At 47.1% G+C, this 27,086-nt stretch overlaps 1 protein-coding gene across 2 annotated transcripts in view; it reads left to right on the top strand.

The window, feature by feature from the left end:
* The window catches only part of OGA (O-GlcNAcase), a 475,247-nt gene that overhangs the window by 160,455 nt on the left and 287,706 nt on the right, over positions 1-27,086 (top strand). For both annotated transcript variants that reach the window (XM_069239571.1, XM_069239570.1), the window contains exon 8: positions 23,403-23,561. In XM_069239571.1, the coding sequence (XP_069095672.1) occupies positions 23,403-23,561 (159 nt within the window). The remainder of the gene's footprint in view (positions 1-23,402; positions 23,562-27,086) is intronic.

Genomic DNA, 27,086 nt, shown 5'->3' with positions numbered 1-27,086 from the left:
GTTTGAGACTTAGATGTGGCTGTAACTTTGGTGCTAAGTGCTACTACTTTCCAAACTATCTTGATATTTTCCATGTTAGGTGCCTCTGTTATGTCATTCCACTATCCCTTTTGAAGGTTATTCTATTTATCAAGACCATCATTTTTGAATCTCTCAGCTTGATTAAACCATTCTACTTCTGTTAAACTAAGAGTTTTTTCAGGAACTTTATGGTCATTGTCACACCAGTGCCTCCTATTTGCTGTTCGTAGAAGAGGCAGTCAATAACCTGCACGGACCCAAGCGCAGCTCCTTAAGTGTCTCATGGCCTCTGACTGGATTCAGAGATTAATCCACTTCCTACACACATCAAAAGGGATTAGCCTCCATCATCCTTACTTGCCCTGTCCCTGAAGGGTGCCTGTACTCCCCTCAACTTCAATTTGGCCTGATGACAGTCTTCAACTCACACAGTAGGAGCCTGGTACTCTTTATTTGAGGAGTTACCCTGATTCTGAAACAGTTGAAATTATCTATCAAGCCACATGGCTCCAATCATTGTGCCTGCCAAAGAAATGAATGGTCAGACCAGTTACCAGAGACTGCTGGTAGTTTGGGGCTGCAGGTATGCACATCAGTCTGTTGGATGCCTCTGACAAAATAAACTCTTAGCTGTGACCACGGGGTGCTGGCTCCCTACTCCTTAAGGGACCTATAGTCACGACTGGATCTTTATTCATCAACTGTATCTAGCAGTCAGTTTGGGCACTTAACTGGTCTCTGGACTCACATTTCTGGATCGTTTCCCTTAACCCAGTCACTATTGATTGACTAATGTGTCACAAGACAAGGTGCAGCCAACATTTTCTGTGGTGGACAACTTGTTGTTTGGGTGATGGTTCTTTGAAATTGGGTATTTCAGGATTTTTAGGTGTTCACATTTTTAATCCATTCGCTTGGACTGTTGTAAGGGGTAACAGCATTTTGCACTACTTTTATTTACCAGGGGTATATAGACAAAAGCAGAGCCTGGAATACCATTTTCCCCTGTCTATATCCTTTCAAAATACCCTCTATTTTTTCATTAATTTGAATTGAATGCTTCTGAAAAGACCAAGATGCACAAAGCATCCCAATAGAATAACATTGGCCAGAAGACTCCTTGTTAAATTGATTTCTCAAGACTTGTGTGAGGGAGCGAAAATGTTTGCATTTAGCTTTGGGCCTGAAGGTGCTCGGACCTCCTGGTTTTGTTTGTGCTATAGCTTTATGTTTACTATTTTACTTAACTGCTTTAGTCAATTTAGTCTTATAGGTGAATGCGCTGTCGGGGCATTCAAGTTATTAAGTGTTTTTGAAAGCCTTTTACTTCATTCATAATTTCTACTTCCTTTTCATCCTGGAGTAAGCCTCCAGTTATCACTCTCAGTAAAACGAGGAGCAGAAAAGTCCAACACAGGGTCATAGCTGTTTCAGTTGGAATGTATTGGGGCAGATTTCCAATGAATGGTGTGATAAAACTATCCGTCCCTCTCTAAGACTGAGCTTTTCACCAACCCCCATATGCTCTGCAATCATGTACGGCCACTGATGGTAATCATGATGTTTTGACATGGGACATCAAGCTGGGATCTGATGTCGATAGACTTCCGAGATTGTCTCCTGCCTTCTCTGTAGGTGGGCTATGAAAAAGTGACCATGAATCATGAACGTAGGTATTTTCATTTGTCCTCTGCATACTGTCTGTTGGTGTAAAGGAAGCAAGGCCAGGATGTGAGGTCACTAGCCACATGTCTTTGGTGTAGTTGCAGCCCTTCCCTCCTTTTTTGTGATGTTATCCCCTTTGAGATGATCTCATGTGGGGCCATTTAACTGCCTTCCCCCACCGAAAATGTCACAGGTGGGACTTCCAGGGTTATCGCACCATAAAGATGTACCCCAGGTTTGAAGGAACAAGAGTATAAACTCAAAGGGATCATCCTCTGATTGACTGGGTCTAGCTCCTTCAGCCAAATATTCTGTTTAACTCTTTCTGAGAAGTTCATGTGCACTAGCACAAAAACACAGATGCAGGAGTGTAACCGCTGTGAGGTTGACCTCCAGACTTGGGCCAAATCTGGCACAAAAAAAAAAGATTTGATTTATAGACTACACAACCTGTGTAGAGAAGGAGGGACATCCCTGCTTCTCACAGGAAATGCTGAAGTACCCCTACCAGGAATTTGTTGTAGGAAGCTGGCCTGGTGTGTGGTGAGCACCTATGGTGTTATTTTCTAATACAGGGATACTCAAAATACGGCAGGAGCCACTGCCCACCCTTCTGGAGATGCAAGACCAGGTCGACGGTGAAGACTAGGAGTCTGCTATGCAGCACAGGAGCAGAAGAAGAGTTCCAGAAGTGATGTCGTCGATGTCCCACATCGGAAGAAGAGTTGCAGTCCATAGTGGTGTGGAAAAACCAACAAAAAGCCTTGGCAAAGGCAAGAGTTGCAGAGCTGCTGAGGACTAGGAAGGTCTGATGGGACTCAACCCAAGGAGGGTGCAGTGACGAGAGCCAGACGTCAAGGATGCAGCCCCCACAGGCAAATCGCAGGCACAGGAGTCACAGTGAGGCCCACTCAGCACATCAGGAAAGGAGTCCCACATAGCTAGAGCAGCAGGCAGGAGACTGTGCGTTGCAGGGAAGAGTGCTGGAGGCCCGGGCTACATGGAACCTGAAGATCCTTTGGAAGAAGAGCCGACAAGCCTTGGTTGCTGCAGGAGTCGTGGTGCACAGAGGTACTCCCTACAAGGAGAGGCAAAGGCTGACCACCTCCCAAGTTGGACAGCTGGTGTAGGGGACCACTCCAGACCACCACCTGCGTTGCAGGATCCACGCAGAGTTGCAGGAGAGGGGATCCATGCGGCCGGTCGTCGTTGCAGTTGATGTGTGCGGATGCAGGGGAGTGACTCATTCACTCCAACGGTGATTCCTCCTTGCTTCTTGGTACAGACTGAAGACTTGCTACACTCCGAGGATGCACAGCTGGGAGAATGTTGAAGTTGCTGGAAGGAGCCAGAGAAACAATGTTGCAGAGCGAAGTCATCGTTGGAGATGCAGATTGTAGGTTCCTGTGAAATCCAGTTGCGGTTCCAGTGGCCAGAAGTTGAAGAAAACATTGCAGAGGAGTCCTGCTGGAATCTTGCTTGTCGAATCGGAGGGCCTGCCCAAGAGGGAGACCCTATATAGCCCTATAAGGGGGATTGGTCATGTAGCAGGGTGACCACCTAAAAGGCGGAGGTTGTGACGTCACCTGCCTGACCTGGCCACTCCGATGCTCCCAGAAGACTCTGCCCACCTTGGATTCAAGATGGCAGAATCAAGTGGACACCTGGAGGAGCTCCGGGCACCACCCCTGGGGTGGCGATGGACCTGGGAGTGGTCACTCCCCTTTCCATTGTCCAGTTTCGTGCCAGAGCAGGGACCGGGGGTCCCTGGACTGGTGCAAACCGGTTTATGCAGGGAGGGCACCAAATGTACCCTTCAAAGCATGCCAGTAGCTTGGGGAGGCTGCCCATCCCAAGCCATGTAACGTAACACCTATTTCTAAAGGGCGAGGGTGTTGCCGCCATTTCCCAAAGGAAATCCTTTGTTTTGGCTTCCTAGCCATGAGGTGTTCAAGCAGCAGGAGGGCAGAAACCTGTTGGTAGGATTGCAGCAGCGCGGGCTGCCTGGGAAAACCTTGCAGACTGGTAGGAGCAAAGCTAGGGTTCTCTAAGGAGCCCCCATAGTGCATGGAATCATACAAACAATACTGGCCACAGTATTGGGGTATGATTCCAACATGTTTGATACCTAATTTGCTTATGTTTGGAGTTAACATTGTGTAGCTGGACAAAGGGAGTGACCTATGTTCAGTACAGGGGTAAAATGGCTTCCCCGCGCTCACAAAGTACTGGAAAATGGCTAATGCAGTGGTGCCCTCACTCACAGGTACTTGTACCCTGCCCTCTGGGCTAGGGGGCCTGCCATAGTGGTGGCTTATAGTGACCTGGTGCAGTGATCTGTAGTGAAAGGGTGCATGCACCTTTTCATGCTGTCTGTAATGGCAGGCCTGCGGACACCTTTTGCATTGGCTCCCATGGGTGGCATAATGCATACTGCAGCCCATGGTGGAACCCCTGTGCCCCAAAGCCCTGTGTATCTAAGTACCCAGTAAACGGAGGGCTTTAAAACCACTGAACTGTTGTTACATGGGGGCACCAGTATGCCAATTGTGGGGTGCAGAAAGTCAGGTACAACCAAAGTTAGAGTGAGAGCAGTCACTGGGGTCCTGGTTAGCAGGATCCCATTGAACACAGTTAAAAACACACTGACAGAAGGCAAAAAGTGGGGGTAACCATGCAAAAAAGAAGGTACTTTCCTACATTTGTGACGTGATCGACCGATGACAGGCAAAAGCCCAGCTGACTTGAAGGACCAGCCCAGATGACACTTTGATGAATTAAGGCAGCCCCTGAATCACAAGTTCACCCTAGCAAGCTGCCCAAACACCATCAACTTCAGCTAGGATGAAGAGTTGCACCATCACATTCCGGATTAGGAAAGGATTTGCCTTATCTGTCCTTACCATTTAGAAGAATCTAAACTTCAGCCGCACACATGGGGTCCCATCTTCTCTGATACAGGTGGTCACCCTGCTTCCAGAAAACTTTGTTCCTTTTCTAGATGTAACTTTTGCATAGATGCAATGGTAATAGCCCAATCAGTGCCCCAGTTTAAGGGCAATCAATACCTAAATGCAGGAATTCTATTGCACCTACAATTGGAAAATGGTAGCTATAACTAATGGTTTTGATGTACAGGTCCCCACTCATGGTCATCTTTTAAAGAGTCATCAAGGGTGAAATGGCATCACAGCCAGTTGCGGTTTCCAAAACAACTCCCAGTGGCCACTGGACTTTTGACTCCATTGACTTGATTGTGCACTCAACATACCTAGGTTACTGGACACAAGGTTATTTTTCTGGACACCTACATGAGCACTTAGACACATTGTTTTTCATTGTTGTCACTTCGTACTTTGGGTATTGTGGTATTCTGGATTTTCAGATGATTATAGAAGGTGCCCCGACTGCATTTCTGACATTTTTATTAGTGCAGTTATTTGAAGGTCTGAGAATTTGGTTCAAAGGGGTGGGGCTAATCATGTACTGTAGGAAGTTGGCTCTGTATGTGCTATTTCAAAGTAAGGAATAGCATGCACAGAGTCCAAGGGTTCCCCTTAGAGGTAAAATAGTGGTAAAAAGAGATAATACTAATGCTCTATTTTGTGGTAGTGTGGTCGAGCAGTAGGCTTATCCAAGGAGTAGTGTTAAGCATTTGTTGTACATACACATAGACAATAAATGAGGTACACACACTCAGAGACAAATCCAGCCAATAGGTTTTGTTATAGAAAAATATCTTTTCTTAGTTTATTTTAAGAACCACAGGTTCAAATTTAACATGTAATATCTTGTTTGAAAGGTATTGCAGGTAAGTACATTAGGAACTTTGAATCATTTCAATTGCATGTATACTTTTCAAGTTATTCACAAATAGCTATTTTTAAAACGCATAGGCTTCAATGGAGAGAAGGGGGTGCCCCGGTTCCGGTCTGCTTGCAGGTAAGTACCCGCGTCTTCGGAGGGTAGACCAGGGGGGTTTTGTAGGGCACCGGGGGGGACACAAGCCCACACAGAAATTTCACCCTCAGCGGCGCGGGGGCGGCCGGGTGCAGTGTTAGAACAAGTGTCGGGTTCGCAATGTAAGTCAATGAGAGATCAAGGGATCTCTTTAGCGCTGCAGGCAGGCAAGGGGGGGCTTCCTCGGGGAAACCTCCACTTGGGCAAGGGAGAGGGACTCCTGGGGGTCACTTCTGCAGTGAAAGTCCGGTCCTTCAGGTCCTGGGGGCTGCGGGTGCAGGGTCTTTTCCAGGCGTCGGGACTTAGGTTTCAGAGAGTCGCGGTCAGGGGAAGCCTCGGGATTCCCTCTGCAGGCGGCGCTGTGGGGGCTCAGGGGGGACAGGTTTTGGTACTCGCAGTCGTAGAGTAGTCCGGGGGTCCTCCCTGAGGTGTTGGTTCTCCACCAGCCGAGTCGGGGTCGCCGGGTGCAGTGTTGCAAGTCTCACGCTTCTTGCGGGGAGTTGCAGGGTTCTTTAAAGCTGCTTCTTGAAACAAAGTTGCAGTCTTTTTGGAGCAGGTCCGCTGTCCTCGGGAGTTTCTTGTCGTCGTCGAAGCAGGGCAGTCCTTAGAGGATGCAGAGGTCGCTGGTCCCTTTGGAAGGCGTCGCTGGAGCAGAGTTCTTTGGAAGGCAGGAGACCGGCCGGTGAGTTTCTGGAGCCAAGGCAGTTGTTGTCTTCTGGTCTTCCTCTGCAGGGGTTTTTCAGCTAGGCAGTCCTTCTTCTTGTTGTTGCAGGAATCTAATTTTCTAGGGTTCAGGGTAGCCCTTAAATACTAAATTTAAGGGCGTGTTTAGGTCTGGGGGGTTAGTAGCCAATGGCTACTAGCCCTGAGGGTGGGTACACCCTCTTTGTGCCTCCTCCCAAGGGGAGGGGGTCACAATCCTAACCCTATTGGGGGAATCCTCCATCTGCAAGATGGAGGATTTCTAAAAGTTAGTCACCTCAGCTCAGGACACCTTAGGGGCTGTCCTGACTGGCCAGTGACTCCTCCTTGTTGCTTTCTTTGTTCCCTCCAGCCTTGCCGCCAAAAGTGGGGGCCGTGGCCGGAGGGGGCGGGCAACTCCACTAAGCTGGAGTGCCCTGCTGGGCTGTGACAAAGGGGTGAGCCTTTGAGGCTCACCGCCAGGTGTTACAGCTCCTGCCTGGGGGAGGTGTTAGCATCTCCACCCAGTGCAGGCTTTGTTACTGGCCTCAGAGTGACAAAGGCACTCTCCCCATGGGGCCAGCAACATGTCTCTAGTGTGGCAGGCTGCTGGAACTAGTCAGCCTACACAGACAGTCGGTTAAGTTTCAGTGGGCACCTCTAAGGTGCCCTCTGGGGTGTATTTTGCAATAAAATGTACACTGGCATCAGTGTGCATTTATTGTGCTGAGAAGTTTGATACCAAACTTCCCAGTTTTCAGTGTAGCCATTATGGTGCTGTGGAGTTCGTGTTTGACAGACTCCCAGACCATATACTCTTATGGCTACCCTGTACTTACAATGTCTAAGGTTTTGTTTAGACACTGTAGGGGTACCATGCTCATGCACTGGTACCCTCACCTATGGTATAGTGCACCCTGCCTTAGGGCTTTAAGGCCTGCTAGAGGGGTGTCTTACCTATACTGCATAGGCAGTGAGAGGCTGGCATGGCACCCTGAGGGGAGTGCCATGTCGACTTACTCGTTTTGTTCTCACTAGCACACACAAGCTGGCAAGCAGGGTGTCTGTGCTGAGTGAGAGGTCTCCAGGGTGGCATAAGACATGCTGCAGCCCTTAGAGACCTTCCTTGGCATCAGGGCCCTTGGTACTAGAAGTACCAGTTACAAGGGACTTATCTGGATGCCAGGGTCTGCCAATTGTGGATACAAAAGTACAGGTTAGGGAAAGAACACTGGTGCTGGGACCTGGTTAGCAGGCCTCAGCACACTTTCAATTGTAAACATAGCATCAGCAAAGGCAAAAAGTCAGGGGGCAACCATGCCAAGGAGGCATTTGCTTACATGTACAGTTTTGTGACTGTGTATGTTGCTGTTCGATGGCATGTGTAGCTGCAGATACACATGCTTTGCACATCCCGCCGTCTAGTGTTGGGCTCGGAGTGTTACAAGCTGTTTTTCTTCGAAGAAGTCTTTTCGAGTCACGAGATCGAGGGACTCCTCCCCTTTCGGCTCCATTGCGCATGGGTGTCGACTCCATCTTAGATTGTTTTTTTTCCGCCATCTGGTTCGGACGTGTTCCTTTTCGCTCTGTGTTTCAGGTCAGAAAGTTAGAATCTCAGAAAAATAGTCGGTATTGTTTGCGTTCGGTATCGGATTAATTACAACAGATCGACACCGAATTTTGAAGAGCTCCGGTGGCCCTTCGGGGTTTTTTCGATTCCCCCATCGGGGCCTGGTCGGCCCGGCCACATGTCTCTTCAAGGCTGATGGAACGGACCCCATTCCGCTTCTGCCCAAAATGTCATAACAAGTATCCATATACAGATCAGCATCTGGTCTGTAACTTGTGTCTGTCTCCAGAGCACAAGGAGGATATCTGTGAAGCCTGTCGAGCGTTTCGGTCGAGGAAGACATTAAGAGACAGAAGAGCGAGAAGACTGCAGATGGCGCTGACAGGACAAGGGCGTTTCGAGGTGGAAGAAGAAACCTTCTCCATCCAGGAATCGGACTCGGACGAGCTCGATCCCGAAGAAACGCCGAAAACCGTGAGTAAGACGTCGAAACATAAAACTCACAAGAAGACCATAAAAGCCCAGGGGACGCCACCGCCAACAGGCCATGGCTTAACCCGAAAAATAGGTGATCGATCATCGGCAACGAAAAAGGGCACGCTTGTGGCGAAGTCATCCGACTCTGGTCGAGATACCGCCACACAGCAATCTCGGGCCCGAGACAGCGGCTCCGAGCAGATTCGGCACCGAGACAGTGGCACCGAAATGGGTCGGCACCGAGACACCACGACGCCGAAAATAAAGAAGGTTTCCTCGGAGCCCAAAAAGGTGACCGAAAAGGTTTCGATTCCAAAACATCCAGCCTCGGAACCGAAAACAGGTTCCTACACAGAGGAACAGGGATTGTCCTCCCAGATGCAAGGACATAAGTTCGGAGAAGAACTTGAATCAGTAGAGCCAGACTACACTCAAAGAAGGCTCCACATTCAAAAAGACACAGGGAAGATAAGCACTCTTCCCCCAATTAAGATGAAAAGAAGACTTGCCTTTCAAGAAAAGGACAAGCAGCCACAGGCAAAGGTGGCAAGACAAACAACTCCGCCACCATCTCCTCCACCATCAATGCACACATCACCGGTAGCCACTCCACCACTGATGCAATCCCCGACTCATACTGCAATGAGTCAAGATGATCCCGACGCATGGGACCTTTATGATGCTCCGGTATCAGATAACAGCCCAGACTGTTACCCTGCGAGGCCGTCGCCACCTGAAGACAGTACATCCTACACGCAGGTGGTCTCAAGGGCAGCTGCTTTTCATAACGTCACCTTGCATGCAGAACCAATTGAGGATGACTTTTTGTTTAATACACTATCCTCCACTCATAGCCAATACCAAAGCTTACCTATGCTCCCGGGAATGCTAAAACATTCCAAACAAATATTTCAAGATGCTGTAAAAGGCAGAGCCATAACTCCAAGGGTGGAGAAGTACAAGCCACCGCCAACAGACCCTGTTTATATTACGTAGCAATTAACACCAGACTCTGTGGTTGTCGGGGCAGCTCGCAAGAGAGCAAACTCTCATACCTCGGGAGATGCACCACCTCCAGACAAGGAGAGTCGCAAATTCGATGCTGCGGGTAAAAGGGTTGCAGCACAAGCAGCAAATCAATGGCGCATTGCCAACTCACAAGCACTTTTGGCAAGATACGATAGAGCTCATTGGGACGAAATGCAGCATTTCATAGAACACTTACCCAAAGAGTTCCAGAAAAGGGCACAACAAGTGGTGGAAGAAGGACAAAGTATCTCCAATAATAAGATACGGTCAGCAATGGATGCGGCAGATACGGCTGCAAGGACAGTAAATACTGCAATAACGATAAGGAGACATGCATGGTTGCGTACGTCAGGATTCAAGCCGGAAATACAACAAGCCGTGCTGAATATGCCCTTTAATGAACAGCAGTTGTTTGGGACGGAAGTCGACACTGCTATTGAGAAACTCAAAAAAGATACTGATACGGCAAAAGCCATGGGCGCACTCTACTCCCCACAGAGCAGAGGCACATTTCGCAAAACACAAACCCATTCTTGTCAAAACAGACAACATGACAACGATGTATTACCTAAACAAACAGGGAGGGACACACTCAACACAGTTGTGTCTCCTGGCACAGAGAATATGGCATTGTGCTATTCACAACCACATTCGCCTAATAGCACAATTTATTCCAGGTATTCAGAATCAGTTAGCAGACAATCTCTCTCGGGATCACCAACAGATCCACGAATGGGAGATTCACCCCCAAATACTGAACACTTACTTTCAGAGTTTGGGAACACCACAAATAGATCTATTTGCAACAAAGGAAAACTCAAAATGCCGAAACTTCGCATCCAGGTACCCACAAGATCAGTCTCAGGGCAATGCGTTATGGATGAGTTGGTCATGGATATTTGCTTACGCTTTTCCCCCCTCTCCCACTCCTTCCATATCTGGTAAACAAGTTGAGTCAAAACAAACTCAAACTCATACTAATAGCGCCAACCTGGGCAAGACAACCTTGGTACACAACACTACTAGACCTCTCAGTAGTGCCTCATGTCAAACTACCAAACAGACCAGATATGTTAACGCAAAACAAACAACAGATCAGACACCCAAATCCAGCATCGCTGAATCTAGCAATTTGGCTCCTGAAGTCCTAGAGTTCGGACACTTAGACCTTACACAGGAATGTATGGAGGTCAAAAAAGCTAGGAAACCTACCACTAGACATTGCTATGCAAATAAGTGGAAAAGATTTGTTTATTACTGCCATAATAATCAAATTCAACCCTTACACGCATCTGCCAAAGACATCGTAAGATACTTACTACATTTGCAAAAGTCAAAGCTAGCTTTTTCTTCCATTAAGATACATCTTACCGCAATTTCAGCTTACCTGCAAATTACGCACTCAACTTCACTATTTAGGATACCAGTCATAAAAGCGTTTATGGAAGGCCTAAAGATAATTATACCACCAAGAACACCACCAGTTCCTTCATGGAACCTCAACATTGTCTTAACACGACTCATGGGTCCACCTTTTGAGCCCATGCACTCTTGTGAAATGCAATACTTAACATGGAAAGTTGCATTTTTAATTGCCATCACATCTCTAAGAAGAGTAAGTGAGATTCAAGCATTTACCATACAAGAACCATTTATTCAAATACACAATGTAGGAAGTTGGCTCTGTATGTGCTATTTCAAAGTAAGGAATAGCATGCACAGAGTCCAAGGGTTCCCCTTAGAGGTAAGATAGTGGCAAAAAGAGATAATACTAATGCTCTATTTTGTGGTAGTGTGGTCGAGCAGTAGGCTTATCCAAGGAGTAGTGTTAAGCATTTGTTGTACATACACATAGACAATAAATGAGGTACACACACTCAGAGACAAATCCAGCCAATAGGTTTTTATATAGAAAAATATCTTTTCTTAGTTTATTTTAAGAACCACAGGTTCAAATTCTACATGTAATATCTAATTCGAAAGGTATTGCAGGTAAGTACTTTAGGAACTTCAAATCATCAAAATTGCATGTATACTTTTCAAGTTATTCACAAATAGCTGTTTTAAAAGTGGACACAGTGCAATTTTCACAGTTCCTAGGGGAGGTAAGTATTTGTTAGGTTAACCAGGTAAGTAAGACACTTACAGGGCTTAGTTCTTGGTCCAAGGTAGCCCACCGTTGGGGGTTCAGAGCAACCCCAAAGTCACCACACCAGCAGCTCAGGACCGGTCAGGTGCAGAGTTCAAAGTGGTGCCCAAAACACATAGGCTAGAATGGAGAGAAGGGGGTGCCCCGGTTCCGGTCTGCTTGCAGGTAAGTACCTGCGTCTTCGGAGGGCAGACCAGGGGGGTTTTGTAGGGCACCGGGGGGGACACAAGCCCACACAGAAATTTCACCCTCAGCAGCGCGGGGGCGGCCGGGTGCAGTGTAGAAACAAGCGTCGGGTTTGTAATGGAAGTCAATGGGAGATCTAGGGATCTCTTCAGCGTGGCAGGCAAGGGGGGGGTTCCTCGGGGAAACCTCCACTTGGTCAAGGGAGAGGGACTCCTGGGGGTCACTCCTCCAGTGAAAGTCCGGTCCTTCAGGTCCTGGGGGCTGCGGGTGCAGGGTCTCTCCCAGGTGTCGGGACTTAGGATTCAAAGAGTCGCGGTCAGGGGAAGCCTCGGGATTCCCTCTGCAGGCGGCGCTGTGGAGGCTCAGGGGGGACAGGTTTTGGTACTCACAGTATCAGAGTAGTCCTGGGGTCCCTCCTGAGGTGTTGGATCTCCACCAGCCGAGTCGGGGTCGCCGGGTGCAGTGTTGCAAGTCTCACGCTTCTTGCGGGGAGCTTGCAGGGTTCTTTCAAGGCTGCTGGAAACAAAGTTGCAGCCTTTCTCGGAGCAGGTCCGCTGTCCTCGGGAGTTTCTTGTCTTTTCGAAGCAGGGTCAGTCCTCAGAGGATGTCGAGGTCGCTGGTCCCTTTGGAAGGCGTCGCTGGAGCAGGATCTTTGGAAGGCAGGAGACAGGCCGGTGAGTTTCTGGAGCCAAGGCAGTTGTCGTCTTCTGGTCTTCCGCTGCAGGGGTTTTCAGCTAGGCAGTCCTTCTTCTTGTAGTTGCAGGAATCTAATTTTCTAGGGTTCAAGGTAGCCCTTAAATACTAAATTTAAGGGCGTGTTTAGGTCTGGGGGGTTAGTAGCCAATGGCTACTAGCCCTGAGGGTGGGTACACCCTCTTTGTGCCTCCTCCCAAGGGGAGGGGGTCACAATCCTAACCCTATTGGGGGAATCCTCCATCTGCAAGATGGAGGATTTCTAAAAGTTAGTCACTTCAGCTCAGGACACCTTAGGGGCTGTCCTGACTGGCCAGTGACTCCTCCTTGTTGCTTTCTTTGTTCCCTCCAGCCTTGCCGCCAAAAGTGGGGGCCGTGGCCGGAGGGGGCGGGCAACTCCACTAAGCTGGAGTGCCCTGCTGGGCTGTGACAAAGGGGTGAGCCTTTGAGGCTCACCGCCAGGTGTCACAGCTCCTGCCTGGGGGAGGTGTTAGCATCTCCACCCAGTGCAGGCTTTGTTACTGGCCTCAGAGTGACAAAGGCACTCTCCCCATGGGGCCAGCAACATGTCTCTGGTGTGGCAGGCTGCTGGAACTAGTCAGCCTACACAGACAGTCGGTTAAGTTTCAGGGGGCACCTCTAAGGTGCCCTCTGTGGTGTATTTTACAATAAAATGTACACTGGCATCAGTGTGCATTTATTGTGCTGAGAAGTTTGATACCAAACTTCCCAGTTTTCAGTGTAGCCATTATGGTGCTGTGGAGTTCGTGTTTGACAGACTCCCAGACCATATACTCTTATGGCTACCCTGCACTTACAATGTCTAAGGTTTTGTTTAGACACTGTAGGGGTACCATGCTCATGCACTGGTACCCTCACCTATGGTATAGTGCACCCTGCCTTAGGGCTGTAAGGCCTGCTAGAGGGGTGTCTTACCTATACTGCATAGGCAGTGAGAGGCTGGCATGGCACCCTGAGGGGAGTGCCATGTCGACTTACTCGTTTTGTCTTCACTAGCACACACAAGCTGGCAAGCAGTGTGTCTGTGCTGAGTGAGAGGTCTCCAGGGTGGCATAAGACATGCTGCAGCCCTTAGAGACCTTCCTTGGCATCAGGGCCTTGGTACTAGAAGTACCAGTTACAAGGGACTTATCTGGATGCCAGGGTCTGCCAATTGTGGATACAAAAGTACAGGTTAGGGAAAGAACACTGGTGCTGGGGCCTGGTTAGCAGGCCTCAGCACACTTTCAATTGTAAACATAGCATCAGCAAAGGCAAAAAGTCAGGGGGCAACCATGCCAAGGAGGCATTTCCTTACACAACCCCCCCCCCCAAACGAAAGAGGATGAGACTAACCTTTCCCAAGAGAGTCTTCATTTTCTAAGTGGAAGAACCTGGAAAGGCCATCTGCATTGGCATGGGCAGTCCCAGGTCTGTGTTCCACTATAAAGTCCATTCCCTGTAGGGAGATGGACCACCTCAACAGTTTAGGATTTTCACCTTTCATTTGCATCAGCCATTTGAGAGGTCTGTGGTCAGTTTGAACTAGGAAGTGAGTCCCAAAGAGGTATGGTCTCAGCTTCTTCAGGGACCAAACCACAGCAAAGGCCTCCCTCTCAATGGCACTCCAACGCTGCTCCCTGGGGAGTAACCTCCTGCTAATGAAAGCAACAGGCTGGTCAAGGCCATCATCATTTGTTTGGGACAAAACTGCCCCTATCCCATGTTCAGAGGCATCAGTCTGCACAATGAACTGCTTAGAATAATCTGGAGCTTTTAGAACTGGTGCTGAGCACGTTGCTTGTTTCAGGGTGTCAAAGGCCTGTTGGCATTCCACAGTCCAGTTCACTTTCTTGGGCATTTTCTTGGAGGTGAGTTCAGTGAGGGCTGTCACAATGAATCCATATCCCTTCACAAACCTCCTGTAATACCCAGTCAAGCCAAGGAATGCCCTGACTTGAGTCTGGGTTTTTTGAGCTACCCAGTCCAGAATAGTCTGGATCTTGGGTTGGAGTGGCTGAACTTGGCCTCCACCTACAAGGTGTCCCAAGTAAACCACAGTTCCCTGCCCTATCTGGCATTTGGATGCCTTGATAGAGAGGCCTGCAGATTGCAGAGCCTTCAAAACCTTCTTCAGGTGGACCAGGTGATCCTGCCAGGTGGAGCTAAAGACAGCAATATCATCAAGATAAGCTGTGCTAAAGGACTCCAAGCCAGCAAGGACTTGATTCACCAACCTTTGGAAGGTGGCAGGGGCATTCTTTAAACCAAAGGGCATAACAGTAAACTGATAATGCCCATCAGGTGTGGAGAATGCTGTTTTCTCTTTTGCTCCAGTTGCCATTTTTATTTGCCAGTACCCTGCTGTCAAGTCAAAGGTACTTAAGAATTTGGCAGCACCTAATTTGTCTATGAGCTCATCAGCTCTTGGAATTGGATGAGCATCTGTCTTGGTGACAGAATTGAGCCCTCTGTAGTCCACACAAAACCTCATCTCTTTCTTTCCATCTTTGGTGTGAGGTTTGGGGACTAAGACCACTGGGCTAGCCCAGGGGCTGTCAGAGCGCTCAATTACTCCCAATTCCAGCATCTTGTGGACTTCCACCTTGATGCTTTCCTTAACATGGTCAGACTGTCTAAAGATTTTGTTTTTGACAGGCATGCTGTCTCCTGTGTCCACATCATGGGTACACAGGTGTGTCTGACCAGGGGTTAAGGAGAAGAGTTCAGGAAACTGTTGTAGGACTCTCCTACAATCAGCTTGCTGTTGGTCAGAGAGGGTGTCTGAGTAGATCACTCCATCTACTGTGCCATCTTTTGGGTCTGATGACAGAAGATCAGGGAGAGGTTCACTCTCTGCCTCCTGATCCTCATCTGTTACCATCAACAGATTCACATCAGCCCTGTCATGGAAGAGCTTAAGGCGGTTCACATGGATCACCCTCTTGGGGCTCCTGCTTGTGCCCAGGTCCACCAGGTAGGTGACCTGACTCTTCCTTTCTAGTACTGGGTAAGGGCCACTCCATTTGTCCTGGAGTGCCCTGGGAGCCACAGGCTCCAGAACCCAGACTTTCTGCCCTGGTTGGAACTCCACCAGTGCAGCCTTTTGGTCATACCAAAACTTCTGGAGTTGTTGGCTAGCCTCAAGGTTTTTGGTTGCCTTTTCCATGTACTCTGCCATTCTAGAGCGAAGGCCAAGTACATAGTCCACTATGTCTTGCTTAGGCTCATGGAGAGGTCTCTCCCAGCCTTCTTTAACCAGAGCAAGTGGTCCTCTTACAGGATGACCAAACAGAAGTTCAAAGGGTGAGAATCCTACTCCCTTCTGTGGCACCTCTCTGTAAGCGAAAAGCAGACATGGCAAGAGGACATCCCATCTCCTTTTGAGTTTTTCTGGGAGCCCCATGATCATGCCTTTTAATGTCTTGTTGAATCTCTCAACCAAGCCATTAGTTTGTGGATGGTATGGTGTAGTGAATTTATAAGTCACTCCACACTCATTCCACATGTGCTTTAGGTATGCTGACATGAAGTTGGTACCTCTGTCAGACACCACCTCCTTAGGGAAACCCACTCTGGTAAAGATACCAATGAGGGCCTTGGCTACTGCAGGGGCAGTAGTCGACCTAAGGGGAATAGCTTCAGGATACCTGGTAGCATGATCCACTACTACCAGGATATACATATTTCCTGAGGCTGTGGGAGGTTCTAGTGGACCAACTATGTCCACACCCACTCTTTCAAAGGGAACCCCCACCACTGGAAGTGGAATGAGGGGGGCCTTTGGATGCCCACCTGTCTTACCACTGGCTTGACAGGTGGGGCAGGAGAGGCAAAACTCCTTAACCATGTTGGACATATTGGGCCAGTAGAAGTGGTTGACTAACCTCTCCCACGTCTTGGTTTGTCCCAAATGTCCAGCAAGGGGAATGTCATGGGCCAATGTTAGGATGAACTTCCTGAACAGCTGAGGCACTACCACTCTCCTAGTGGCACCAGGTTTGGGGTCTCTGGTCTCAGTGTACAGGAGTCCATCTTCCCAATAGACCCTATGTGTTCCATTTTTCTTGCCTTTGGACTCTTCAGCAGCTTGCTGCCTAAGGCCTTCAAGAGAGGGACAGGTTTCTTGTCCCTTACACAGCTCCTCCCTTGAGGGTCCCCCTGGGCCTAAGAGCTCAACCTGATAAGGTTCAAGCTCCAAAGGCTCAGTTCCCTCAGAGGGCAGAACTTCTTCCTGAGAAGAGAGGTTCCCTTTCTTTTGCTGTGTTGCAGTTGGTTTCCCAACTGACTTTCCTGTTCTCTTGGTAGGCTGGGCCATTCTTCCAGACTCCAGCTCTACTTGTTCACCCTGTGCCTTGCATTGTGCTCTTGTTTTCACACACACCAGTTCAGGGATACCCAGCATTGCTGCATGGGTTTTTAGTTCTACCTCAGCCCATGCTGAGGACTCCAGGTCATTTCCAAGCAGACAGTCCACTGGGATATTTGAGGAGACCACCACCTGTTTCAGGCCATTGACCCCTCCCCATTCTAAAGTAACCATTGCCATGGGATGTACTTTTCTCTGATTGTCAGCGTTGGTGACTGTGTAAGTTTTTCCAGTCAGGTATTGGCCAGGGGAAACCAGTTTCTCTGTCACCATGGTGACACTGGCACCTGTATCCCTCAGGCCCTCTATTCTAGTCCCATTAATTAAGAGTTGCTGTCTGTATTTTTGCATGTTAGGCGGCCAGACAGCTAGTGTGGCTAAATCCACCCCACCCTCAGAAACTAGAGTAGCTTCAGTGTGGACCCTGATTTGCTCTGGGCACACTGTTGATCCCACTTGGAGACTAGGCATACCAGTGTTACCTGGATGGGAGTTTGGAGTGGAACCTTTCTTGGGACAGGCCTTGTCTCCAGTTTGGTGTCCATGCTGTTTACAGCTATGACACCAGGCCTTTTTGGGATCAAAGTTTTTACCCTTGTACCCATTGTTTTGTGAAGAGGCTCTGGGCCCACCCTCCTGTGCAGGTTTTTGGGGGCCTGTAGAAGACTCTTTACTATTTTTAGGTTTGGTTGTCTCATCACCCTTCCCCTGGGGAGTCTTTGTGACCCCTTTCTTTTGGTCACCCCCTGTTGAAGTCTTGGACACCCTTGTCTTGACCCAATGGTCCGCCTTCTTTCCCAATTCTTGGGGAGAAATTGGTCCTAGGTCTACCAGATGCTGATGCAGTTTATCAATGAAACAATTACTTAACAGGTGTTCTTTCACAAATAAATTGTACAGCCCATCATAATTACTTACACCACTGCCTTGAATCCAACCATCTAGTGTTTTCACTGAGTAGTCAACAAAGTCAACCCAGGTCTGGCTCGAGGATTTTTGAGCCCCCCTGAACCTAATCCTGTACTCCTCAGTGGAGAATCCAAAGCCCTCAATCAGGGTACCCTTCATGAGGTCATAAGATTCTGCATCTTTTCCAGAGAGTGTGAGGAGTCTATCCCTACACTTTCCAGTGAACATTTCCCAAAGGAGAGCACCCCAGTGAGATCTGTTCACTTTTCTGGTTACACAAGCCCTCTCAAAAGCTGTGAACCACTTGGTGATGTCATCACCATCTTCAAATTTTGTCACAATCCCTTTGGGGATTTTTAACATGTCAGGAGAATCTCTGACCCTATTTATATTGCTGCCACCATTGATGGGTCCTAGGCCCATCTCTTGTCTTTCCCTTTCTATGGCTAGGAGCTGTCTCTCTAAAGCCAATCTTTTGGCCATCCTGGCTAACAGGAGGTCATCTTCACTGAGAGCATCCTCAGTGATTTCAGAAATGTGGGACCCTCCTGTGAGGGACTCACTATTTCTAACTAACACAGTTGGAGACAGGACTTGAGGGGTCCTGTTCTCCCTATTTAGGACTGGAGGAGGGACATTGGCCTCCAAGTCACTAATCTCTTCCTCTGTGAGGTCATCATCAGAGGGGTTGGCTTTTTCAAACTCTGCCAACAGCTCCTGGAGCTGAATTTTGGTAGGTCTGGAGCCAATGGTTATTTTTTTGATATTACAGTGAGACCTTAGCTCCCTCATCTTAAGATGGAGGTAAGGTGTGGTGTCGAGTTCCACCACATTCATCTCTGTATCAGACAATATTTTGCTAAGAGTTGGAAGACTTTTTAAAGAATCTAAAACTGTTTCTAGAATCTAATTTCAAACTTTTAACAAACTTTTAAACTCTAAAAGACAATGCTAAACAGGGATTTAACACACAAGGCCCTAGCAGGACTTTTAAGAATTTAGAAAAATTTCAAATTGCAAAAATGAATTTCTAATGACAATTTTGGAATTTGTCGTGTGATCAGGTATTGGCTGAGTAGTCCAGCAAATGCAAAGTCTTGTACCCCACCGCTGATCTACCAATGTAGGAAGTTGGCTCTGTGTGTGCTATTTCAAAGTAAGGAATAGCATGCACAGAGTCCAAGGGTTCCCCTTAGAGGTAAGATAGTGGCAAAAAGAGATAATACTAATGCTCTATTTTGTGGTAGTGTGGTCGAGCAGTAGGCTTATCCAAGGAGTAGTGTTAAGCATTTGTTGTACATACACATAGACAATAAATGAGGTACACACACTCAGAGACAAATCCAGCCAATAGGTTTTTATATAGAAAAATATATTTTCTTAGTTTATTTTAAGAACCACAGGTTCAAATTCTACATGTAATATCTCATTCGAAAGGTATTGCAGGTAAGTACTTTAGGAACTTCAAATCATCAAAATTGCATGTATACTTTTCAAGTTATTCACAAATAGCTGTTTTAAAAGTGGACACTTAGTGCAATTTTCACAGTTCCTAGGGGAGGTAAGTATTTGTTAGGTTAACCAGGTAAGTAAGACACTTACAGGGCTTAGTTCTTGGTCCAAGGTAGCCCACCGTTGGGGGTTCAGAGCAACCCCAAAGTCACCACACCAGCAGCTCAGGACCGGTCAGGTGCAGAGTTCAAAGTGGTGCCCAAAACACATAGGCTAGAATGGAGAGAAGGGGGTGCCCCGGTTCCGGTCTGCTTGCAGGTAAGTCTTCGGAGGGCAGACCAGGGGGGGTTTTGTAGGGCACCGGGGGGGACACAAGCCCACACAGAAATTTCACCCTCAGCAGAGCGGGGGCGGCCGGGTGCAGTGTAGAAACAAGCGTCGGGTTTGTAATGGAAGTCAATGGGAGATCTAGGGATCTCTTCAGCGCTGCAGGCAGGCAAGGGGGGGGTTCCTCGGGGAAACCTCCACTTGGTCAAGGGAGAGGGACTCCTGGGGGTCACTCCTCCAGTGAAAGTCCGGTCCTTCAGGTCCTGGGGGCTGCGGGTGCAGGGTCTCTCCCAGGTGTCGGGACTTAGGATTCAAAGAGTCGCGGTCAGGGGAAGCCTCGGGATTCCCTCTGCAGGCGGCGCTGTGGAGGCTCAGGGGGGACAGGTTTTGGTACTCACAGTATCAGAGTAGTCCTGGGGTCCCTCCTGAGGTGTTGGATCTCCACCAGCCGAGTCGGGGTCGCCGGGTGCAGTGTTGCAAGTCTCACGCTTCTTGCGGGGAGCTTGCAGGGTTCTTTCAAGGCTGCTGGAAACAAAGTTGCAGCCTTTCTCGGAGCAGGTCCGCTGTCCTCGGGAGTTTCTTGTCTTTTCGAAGCAGGGGCAGTCCTCAGAGGATGTCGAGGTCGCTGGTCCCTTTGGAAGGCGTCGCTGGAGCAGGATCTTTGGAAGGCAGGAGACAGGCCGGTGAGTTTCTGGAGCCAAGGCAGTTGTCGTCTTCTGGTCTTCCGCTGCAGGGGTTTTCAGCTAGGCAGTCCTTCTTCTTGTAGTTGCAGGAATCTAATTTTCTAGGGTTCAGGGTAGCCCTTAAATACTAAATTTAAGGGCGTGTTTAGGTCTGGGGGGTTAGTAGCCAATGGCTACTAGCCCTGAGGGTGGGTACACCCTCTTTGTGCCTCCTCCCAAGGGGAGGGGGTCACAATCCTAACCCTATTGGGGGAATCCTCCATCTGCAAGATGGAGGATTTCTAAAAGTTAGAGTCACTTCAGCTCAGGACACCTTAGGGGCTGTCCTGACTGGCCAGTGACTCCTCCTTGTTGCTTTCTTTGTTCCCTCCAGCCTTGCCGCCAAAAGTGGGGGCCGTGGCCGGAGGGGGCGGGCAACTCCACTAAGCTGGAGTGCCCTGCTGGGCTGTGACAAAGGGGTGAGCCTTTGAGGCTCACCGCCAGGTGTCACAGCTCCTGCCTGGGGGAGGTGTTAGCATCTCCACCCAGTGCAGGCTTTGTTACTGGCCTCAGAGTGACAAAGGCACTCTCCCCATGGGGCCAGCAACATGTCTCTGGTGTGGCAGGCTGCTGGAACTAGTCAGCCTACACAGACAGTCGGTTAAGTTTCAGGGGGCACCTCTAAGGTGCCCTCTGTGGTGTATTTTACAATAAAATGTACACTGGCATCAGTGTGCATTTATTGTGCTGAGAAGTTTGATACCAAACTTCCCAGTTTTCAGTGTAGCCATTATGGTGCTGTGGAGTTCGTGTTTGACAGACTCCCAGACCATATACTCTTATGGCTACCCTGCACTTACAATGTCTAAGGTTTTGTTTAGACACTGTAGGGGTACCATGCTCATGCACTGGTACCCTCACCTATGGTATAGTGCACCCTGCCTTAGGGCTGTAAGGCCTGCTAGAGGGGTGTCTTACCTATACTGCATAGGCAGTGAGAGGCTGGCATGGCACCCTGAGGGGAGTGCCATGTCGACTTACTTGTTTTGTCTTCACTAGCACACACAAGCTGGCAAGCAGTGTGTCTGTGCTGAGTGAGAGGTCTCCAGGGTGGCATAAGACATGCTGCAGCCCTTAGAGACCTTCCTTGGCATCAGGGCCCTTGGTACTAGAAGTACCAGTTACAAGGGACTTATCTGGATGCCAGGGTCTGCCAATTGTGGATACAAAAGTACAGGTTAGGGAAAGAACACTGGTGCTGGGGCCTGGTTAGCAGGCCTCAGCACACTTTCAATTGTAAACATAGCATCAGCAAAGGCAAAAAGTCAGGGGGCAACCATGCCAAGGAGGCATTTCCTTACACACAAGCATAAAGTAGTTCTACGGACAAATCCTACATTTTTACCAAAAGTCATATCACCGTTCCACTTGAATCAAACAGTAGAATTACCAGTGTTCTTCCCACAGCCAGATTCTGTAGCTGAAAGAGCACTACATACAGTAGACATCAAAAGAGCGTTAATGTACTACATTGACCGAACAAAACAAATTCAGAAAACAAAACAATTATTTGTTGCTTTCCAAAAACCTCATGCAGGAAATCCAATTTCCAAACAAGGCATTGCTAGATGTATAGTTAAATGCATTCAAACTTGCTATCTCAAAGCAAAAAAAGAACTGCCTATTACACCAAAGGCACACTCGACTAGAAAGAAAGGTGCTACCATGGGCTTTCTAGGAAATATTCCAATGACTGAAATATGTAAGGCAGCCACATGGTCTACGCCTCATACGTTTACCAAACACTACTGCGTGGATGTGTTAACAGCACAACAGGCCACAGTAGGCCAAGCATAGTTACGAACTTTGTTTCAAACAACTTCAACTCCTACAGGCTGAACCACCGCTTTTGGGGAGATAACTGCTTACTAGTCTATGCAAAGCATGTGTATCTGCAGCTACACATGCCATCGAACGGAAAATGTCACTTACCCAGTGTACATCTGTTCGTGGCATGAGTCGCTGCAGATTCACATGCGCCCACCCGCCTCCCCGGGAGCCTGTAGCCGTTTAGAAGTTGATCTTGAACATTTGCAAATTTGTAAATATAACACTTTAAACTACATTATGTAAATACATATTCACTCCATTGCATGGGCACTATTACTATAATACACAACTCCTACCTCACCCTCTGCGGGGAAACAATCTAAGATGGAGTTTTCCCTTGCAGCAAAGGGCAATAATTTTGGAGTTGTACAAATACAGTAATAGGGGAAAAGACTTGGAGAAATTGTCCATCTGTGGAAAAACATGCTATTCTTTTACAGGTACAAAGTGGAGCAGGAACTAAAAAAAGGTTGAGAATTCCTTTGTCCAGTAAAGGTTTCCTATAGAAAGGTGACCTGCTCTTGTATTGACTTAAAGGCTTTCCCAAAGCATGATACATACTCACAATAGTTTTATCATTCTGATGTTAGAATACTTAATGATTGCTTCTGGCACCCCTTATCACTTTACTGAAATATTTGTAATTGAAATATGTGGGATTTGGAGTTATGAGCATAATTTGTATGTGCACCACAATTGTGGTAAATGGAGGGCGTTAAAACCACTAAACTGTTGTGTTTTGTGCAACAGCTATTGTAATTTGTATCCACTGCACACTTTTTTATTTCAAATAAATTGTATTTTTGTTTGGGTACAGTTGTTATGAAAAAACATCAATTGCACACAGTAAATTCAGTACTGGACAACCTATATTTAGTTTTCAACAGACACTGTGGTTTTAGTGCATACATAATGGCTATGTTAAGACCATATTTCTGTATAAGTGTTATTTAGAAGCCAAGATTACCACTGGAACATTTGTGGCTTATTTAGTTTTCATGGTGTGAATATTCATTATGCAAAGGGCTGTGAAGAAGCTGGGAGGTGCTTGTTGATTTTTTTCATTTTCTCAATTCTTCATCATCCATCACTCCATCCATCCATCCAAGATGGAAATCAAGCAGGCATTTGGTCTCCCACTAGATAAAATTCATTGCATTATGGGATTTTCATGCTCAATTGTTCACCATAACTAGTCAGTTTCTGAGGTTTTATTTTTTGCAGCTTGACCATAATGTCCATAAACAAATGCTTTTCAGAGAATGAAGATGACTTTTTGTTGCTTTGGCATCTTTCTGATTGGTCTGCTTCTGTGTTTATTGGATATTTCTTGCTGATTGTATCTTAATTTTATTTTTTAAGCTGACACAGAAGATTCTACTGTATCGATTCAAATTAAATTGGAAAATGAAGGAAGTGATGAAGATATTGAAACTGATATTTTGTATAGTCCTCAGATGGCCCTGAAGTTGGCACTAACAGACTGGCTTCAGGAGTTTGGGGTGTCCAACCAATACAGCAGTAAGATTCTTTTTCCTGCCTTGTCATTTATTTTCTCAGTCTAGCGATTGACACTTCAGCTCTTTTAGTAAATTGTGCTATTAACATATACATTTGAATGCTTCTTAAGTGATGGTTAACTTCTTATAACATTATAGTTGCATACCTACTAAATTGTTTAGTCTGTAAGAGAAATTGTGGCACAACAAAGTAGACTTAATGTGCTTCTGAAATAATCCAACTTTCATTCCCCAACCCCTTTCTAGGTCTACTAGTTCATTTACCTTGAATATAGTACTGTAATCTGACCCGGTATTAAATAAAAAATATCCAATAACATAGACACCCCCTTCACGTTCCCAGTGTTGTCTGGTGAACTTCTAAAATGATTGGGTGTAAGTATTTGTCTGGAATTACGTGACAACAGAGTGGAGCAGACCCGACTATTCACATGGGGTTCAGTGGTAGGGAGGATAATGTAATTCTCATCACACAACTAATTGAATAACAGCAATCAAACATGGGCGCCAAGGGAACATCAATAATATACCTGTGGAATACAACCTCCATTATAACTGAAATATTATTGTTGCTGCTAGTATTTTGAAATACCAGCTTGTCCTTATTAGCAGATATCACATTTGGTCCTAAAACTGCAGCCTGCCATGATTATAATAACTTAAGTGGCACTGATATGCCTGGGGTTTGTAGGGAAAAGTGAGTTGTCAGATGTCATTTGTGACTCTAATTAAGATCAGTTCTGGATGCTACTAGGAAATGGTGCTGCCAGACCAAGGAATATCAATTTCACAACATATTTCTATTTTTCATTCTCTTATGAATCTGTGCCAGTACTCCTAGAACCAAAGCCGAGCAATGCAACTGTTGAGTTCAGAATGAGATGAGCAGAGAATTTCTAGGTTACTAAACAGGACTCCATCCGATTGAAGGAGATTCAGTGTCTCGCAATTAAAAGAAAAACACATTCCAAAATGTAGAATGAAATGGGATGTACTTGGTGTGACCTCACCTTGTAATACACTGCCAGCCCCTTTTGAAGGACCAGTCAGGTTTTGTTTTTCGAAACTTAGCTCAACCATTGGTTGATGTGAGTCTGAGCACTTAGGCTTGCAAAATGGAGCACGTGCAAAGCATTTAAACACTATCAAAACAATTGAAATATAAAGACACTAGACACTAAAGAAATCCAGCACCAAATTATAAAAATAGATTTGATTTTTTTGTCTATTTTTAGACACCAAAATGAAACAGGTCAGCTGCGGAAGGGTTCCAGAGATAAATATTTTACACTGAATAGTAAATCACAACTTTTCACTTAACGGTTAACGGGCATAGGCAAATTCAGCAAGTGTGTTGCTTTAAATCTTTTTCAAGAAAAACTTAGTTAAGTTTGAATGCAGTTTGTGAGGTAACCAACTCTGGCAGGGAGCAAGAGGGAAGATAGTTGTGGGGGGTAGGAATAGGAGAGGTGGGGGTAGGGCTCCAGCAATTTCCACTGAAACAGTTACCTCCTCATAAAATGCAGCCTCCAGTCCAATTCCAGTGACAGTGGTCCCTTGCTATTGACTTTGATTAAAGTGACCCTGATGCAAGTGATGCAAGATGCTGTGCAGTTGAAGTCTCCACTGTGCTACCAGTGGCCCGGTACAACGGTTCCTGCATTTTTCTTTTGGCAGTAGTTTGCCTTCCGGGTGACCTAACTGCATTCTGACAACTCTCGTGGCTCCAGCAGACTCCAGTGCAACTTTGAAGTATTGGGGCTTGATCATCTAGGCTGCACGGGGATGAGGAGCGATTTTCCTAGAGATTTTAGCTACCCTCTCGCCAGGCAGGCTACCTCAGCTTTTGTGTCCCTTTGCTGCGAACAAGTCAGCCAACGGACCCATGGAGTCTCATTCCTGTTGCTGGACTAAGGAGGTGACTCTTACACGAGCAGGACACAGGAGGCACAGTCCTTTTCTTTGCTATCCCCAATGTGCAGCAGATGCAGTCCAGCTTTGGTGTAGCCTCTCTTTACCTTATCATTGGTGCAGCTGAACGGTCATTCTTTGGTCCTTCAGCAGCCTAAAGGATCAGAGTTCTGAGCACGAGGGACACCCCTTTTATGCCCAGAAAATGCCCTTAGGGGAGGTTGTGGTCACTAGCCAATAGGACACAAGGTTCCTTCTTGATGACTACTTCCTGTGAAGTGGGGACATCAAGCTATCCCAGAAGGCTATGTTCTGCCCACTTTCAACATGGCAGAACCCCTCTCTCAGCATGCAGAGCGCCTTAGCCCATCCCAAATGTGTGACCACCAGGAGAGCTACACGCCCCTGGAAAAAAAAACTGTTTGACAACATTTTTGACCCTATGTCGCAAGTGCCAGTCTAGCAACCTACATTTAGAGCAGCCCGTCTCCCATTTTCATTCAGAGACTATTGTGTCCTTTCCTGGGATACTTTTACGGGTCTCTCCAGTAGGGCAGAAAGCTGTCTTGGGGACAGGACGTGTGTATAACCGCAACCTATGCACTGGAGGCTTAGGCAACAAAATGGCAACTTCTGGCAAAAAGTTGCACAAAGCAGCAAGTTGCATTCATTTTGTCTTGGGCATCAAATGGAACTTAATGGAATGAGGCGTTTGATACTTTGGATTACTACCTTTCGCCTCGTTCAGGAGTTAACACAGCTGAGGGGGTCAGCATGTAACTCTATACTCGCCAATGGGGCTAACTGTCCCTTACACAGTAAGAAAGGCAATTTCAGTTTTCTTACTGCCAGAGCACGTTGTACCTTTTTTAAATATAATTAACCCTACCTTAGGCCTCCATAAGCTTGCTGTAAGGATGCCTTAACACATTAAAAGGAAGGTTTTGGGCATTGGCATAGTTTTAATTGGCAAAGTCAGGGAAGCAGTGAACAGTATCCTGGGTATCATATACTAGGGTCATATAGGTCAGTTAATTTTTGACAGTTTGGGTATAGCCAATCAAAGCATGCAAGTTTTAAAGTTGGGTCACATATATCCGGTTAACAGGCCTAAATGCACTCTACGAGTCAAAAACAAAGAAATCCGTTCTAAATGCCAGGTGTAACCATAAGAAAAAGGCATTTCCCTACACTATTACTAGGAACTGCAATGTAGGTAACAATAGCTCACTTGTTTTCGACTAAATATGCTTTGTACAGTGTAGAGGGCTCTTTGTATGAAAAATGGGCCCTGCAAAAAAAAGGGGTGGTGGGGCGGCGCTGAAGGCAGCAAGGGATGGACAGTTTTGAAAGAGCCTAAAATCCAAAGGTACCTTTTGTTCTGGATTTCTCTGCAGCAGACTTTGAAGTTGAGTGCCTTATGGAGTGTCCTGTGTAAACAACATAAAGTAGAGAGTCTGTTCGTATTTTGTCTGAGAGTTTAAAATTTCTTTTTTGTTGCTTTATTCCATATCCTCTGCACTCTCCTGCCATCTAGTGATGAATTTGGTCTCAAGCATGTGACGAATGGCTCATGTCTATGAAACCCGCTATGTACCAGGGCACAGATTCCACC

Source organism: Pleurodeles waltl, chromosome 6, assembly GCF_031143425.1.
Source record: "Pleurodeles waltl isolate 20211129_DDA chromosome 6, aPleWal1.hap1.20221129, whole genome shotgun sequence".
In the NCBI taxonomy this organism is placed as follows: domain Eukaryota; kingdom Metazoa; phylum Chordata; class Amphibia; order Caudata; family Salamandridae; genus Pleurodeles; species Pleurodeles waltl.
This window is presented reverse-complemented; position numbering and strand designations above follow the sequence as displayed.